Source organism: Mus caroli, unplaced genomic scaffold (assembly GCF_900094665.2).
Source record: "Mus caroli unplaced genomic scaffold, CAROLI_EIJ_v1.1 scaffold_6658_1, whole genome shotgun sequence".
NCBI classification, from domain to species: Eukaryota; Metazoa; Chordata; class Mammalia; order Rodentia; family Muridae; genus Mus; species Mus caroli.
This window is the reverse complement of record NW_018390760.1, coordinates 92,149-96,209: the sequence shown is the minus strand read 5'-3', so window position 1 is coordinate 96,209 and position 4,061 is coordinate 92,149. Positions and strand designations below refer to the sequence as shown.

The 4,061-nt window shown below is 39.9% G+C and overlaps 1 protein-coding gene across 1 annotated transcript in view; it reads left to right on the top strand.

The window, feature by feature from the left end:
* Positions 1-266: 266 nt before the first annotated feature.
* Positions 267-4,061, top strand: part of LOC110288822 (tyrosine-protein phosphatase non-receptor type substrate 1-like) — a 16,640-nt gene continuing 12,845 nt past the window's right edge. The window contains exons 1-2 of the mRNA XM_021155066.1: positions 267-393; positions 1,890-2,246. Of these exons, the coding sequence (XP_021010725.1) occupies positions 267-393; positions 1,890-2,246 (484 nt within the window). The remainder of the gene's footprint in view (positions 394-1,889; positions 2,247-4,061) is intronic.

Here is a 4,061-nt window from a genome sequence, read left to right as displayed (position 1 = left end):
TATTCTATCTTTATTTAGAGCATTTGTTGTTCTGATTATTATGTGTCAGGAGGTATTTCTTTTCTGGTCCAGTCTATTTGGAGTTCTGTAGGCTGGGGTAGCTGGAGTGCAGAGTTGCCTGACACCCGCCAGCTACCCACGACCCCCGCCTCAGGATTTTGGGACTGCTGGTGAGTGGAACACAGCTTCTGAGAGATTAGGAGGGTTAATACAGCAGGTATGGCTCTTAACTTTCCTGGATATCATGCATGGCCTTCACCTGAGTAATGGGTAACTACATGAATAGCAGGAGTGTGGGGCTATACAGTGGTGTGAAAGTGTGGGTGTGTGTTGATGCCAGGAGCCAGACCATCGTGGAATGGTGTGAAGTGGGACACATCATTGGACTTAGAGGTAGCACTGAAGAATGATTATTCTATGGCCTTCTCTCTCTCTAACTATACTTGATTGTTGATTATAACTTCTAAGAAGTGCAAAAACTTTTCTTGCTTATTCTGTGTTTAAAATCATTGGCTTAGGCAATTAATACCTGTTGTCTAGCAGTGGGGAATTGAGTGAAAATTTTATTGCTATTGCTCTATACTGTGTCCATTGGCCAGAAGCCTCTCTGGTGAGGCTTCTTAACTCTGTGAGCCAGAGAGGAAGGAAAGGAAATGAATTAAAATGCTTTATATTGACAAATGTGTAAATCTATCTATCTATCTATCTATCTATCTATCTATCTATCTATCTATCTATCTCTTATCTATCTATTAATATACCCAAACTCAGGCTGGGTCCAATTGTCACAATCAACTCCACAAGCATTCACACATGCTTACATGCATTCATATCACACACAAATATATATAGACAAAATACATACACATTTTGATGGAAGGATGGATGGATGGATGGATAGATGGATCTATGGATGGATTGTTCTGAACTCCTCAAGGCAAACCGTCCATCAACACATGTAAGCAAGGGCAAGTGGTGGTCAAGGTTTTAGAAGTTTCAGTCATTTCGTTCTGAAAGAAGGGCATAGAAGTGTTCAGATTGAAGATGGGGATCTCACCTGTTCTGGCTTGTGTGAGCAGCAGATCTTTGTCCAAATAGGGGAAGGTACATGGAAAGGGGGAAGGGCAGTGTGTACAGGAATGCATCAGTGGCTTGCGTATTAGCTTCCAAACCAATGGATTAGGAAGTCCAGACCATAGGTAGGCCTTTTGTGAATGGCATGACCTGCACCTGAGTAGTGGATGTTCACCTGAGTAGTGGAATAGGGGTTGGGAATAAAGTGGGTTGGGAGGTGTAGATTTATCTTGGGTGTGATAACCTCGTGTCGTTGGGCTCTAAATCAAGAAAGTGTGAATAGAAGGGTTCAGATGGAAGATGAGGCTCTAACATGTTCTAGCTGGAAGTTTTATTTCTTAATTAGGATGCATATTATTAGGACATATCTATGACATGATCACTCTACCTGATACAGCAAACACCATAATAAGGATCTTTTAATCAAATGTATACTTCACTATACTTCANCACTTGTATTCATATCTCTTTGGTGTAAAAGAGTCACACAATCACACCCATCACCATTATAACAAAGTTTCTCTAGGCTACATTCACAGAAAATAAAACAGAAGCCGATACTGATGAAGCATGATAATTCCAAAAAAATTAGGGCTGCAATCAGAATTCTGCCAAGTTTGAAGTATCTATGTTATTCAATTTCTTTGTCTGTACTATATTCTTGTATTGAAATGTCCAACCAGGAACTATGTTCAGGAACATGCTGAGCTCTAGTGAGTAACATGTTTTGTTTTCATTTTTATTTTTGTTTTATCACAAAATTGAGGAGCTTGTGGCTTTCCATCAGGATGAGCACTAACTGTTGTTTTCTGTAGGAGCAGCTAATAAAGAGTTGAAGGTGATCCAGCTTGAGAAATCAGTTTCTGTTGGTGCTGGAGGGTCGGCTACTCTGAACTGCACAGTGACATCCCTACTCCCAGTGGGGCCCATCAGGTGGTACCGAGGTGTAGGACAGAGTAGAATGTTGATATATTCTTACACAGGAGAACACTTCCACAGAATAACAAATGCTTCAGATAGTACAAAGAGAAACAACCTGGACTTTTCTATCCGCATCAGTGATGTCACTTTTGCTGATGCTGGTACCTACTACTGTGTGAAGTTCCAGAAAGGATCATCAGAGCCTGACACTGAGCTTCAGTCTGGAGGCGGCACTGAGTTGATAGTCCTTGGTAAGTACTACATTTTTTTTTTCATTCAGCTAGGGATACTATATTTCAGATTGCAGGCCATGAATATTTCATTTGTATTTATTTTGGGCTACTAAATTTGTAGATAGTGGTTGCTGCTTAGCAGCTACATCCCCCTTGGTCATAAACAAAAAAATGTCCTCTCTGTAGGAGGGCTGTGGCATTTTAAAGTAAATAAGTTTATAAAGATTTTACCGTTTCTCCACTTGGGTGTGGTGTAGCAAATCTCCTCATAACCCTTCAGTGAAGAGAGGCAAGGAGAATGTGTTCACCTTGAATTCATACAAGGAATTCATAACAAGGACACAGAAGTTCTAGGAGATGCAAAGTATAGCAAACCACAATCTGCAAGTGACTGAGGTAAGATGCAGTCCATAGTTTCAAGTGATCCTAGCTTCATGTGCCATGTCATTTGTTATAAGGATGTTCTTCATCATGATGTTGGCAGACAGAGGAGCAACAAACAGTAATTGCCATATGCCATATCTGTTATGTTTTCTTCTCCATAAGCATGTTCTATAAAAGTGTGGTCACATTTTCCCTTAGAGAAGACCCTGAGGTTCATAGAAGGACCAGATGTGAAAAGGTCATGAAGAGGAAAGTGTTGACTACAACCTCTGCCTCATGAAGTAACACAGTACACATGCTTTTCTTCCTACATAACTTATTCTCTGAGCAGCAACCAGAGAAAAGAGCTGCCAATTGTTTTCAGTATTGAAAATGCAATGATGAAATAAATCAGGATATACAGAAATCCAGGTCCCCTGGAGCAAAGGCCTCTTTCTGAGCAGAGCTGCCTGGAGCAGGGATCTAGCAGAAAATGCCTCAAATTGGAGTCTTAGGGTAGAAATAGTGCAATGTCACTGGGATGGCTTTAGTGGAGAACAGCAGCTTTCTTTTGATAAATGAATGTGAAGTCACAGAAAATAACCTCTGAAACAGTAAGGAATAAAAGACAGTTTTTGTTTCAGCCTCAGTGTCTTCATCTGTAATGTGGAGATGATGACAGATCTCTCAGAGGAAAACAACTGTATGTCAACCAATTCAACAGCATGCCAAAGCACACATGGTATATAATGGTCATTAAATCTTGGGCAACTCATTTAATCTGACTCTTAGTTTTCCTTCTGTAGAATGGGATACCTGTGCCCATTTTGAGATAGATATGATTTCCCAGAAAAACATTGAGTGTCTGGCATCAGGAGATCATAGTGTGAGAAATCTTCCTCTCTATACAATGCTCATTGAGATAGCAATTTTTACAATGTTGATCCTGCCAATCCATGAGCATGGGAGATCTTTCCTTCTTCTGAGATCTTCTTTAATTTCTTTCTTCAGAGACTTGAAGTTCTTATCATACAGATCTTTCACTTCCTTAGTTAGAGTCAAGCCAAGATATTTTATTTTATTTGTGAGTATTGAGAAGGGTGTTGTTTTCCTAATTTCTTTCTCAGCCTGTTTATTCCTTGTGTAGAGAAAGGCCATTGATTTGTTTGAGTTAATTTTATATCCTACTTCACCGAAGCTGTTTATCAGGTTAAGGTGTTCTCTGGTGGAATGTTTAGGGTCACTTATATATACTATCATATCATCTGCAAAAAGTGATATTTCAACTTCATCTTTTACAATTTGTATCCCTGTGATCTCCTTTTGTTGTCGAAATGCTCTGGCTAGGACTTCAAGTACTATGTTGAATAGGTAGGGAGAAAGTGGGCAGCCTTGTCTAGTCCCTGATTTTAGTGGGATTGCTTCAAGCTTCTCACCATTTACTTTGATGTTGGCTACTGGTTTGCTGTA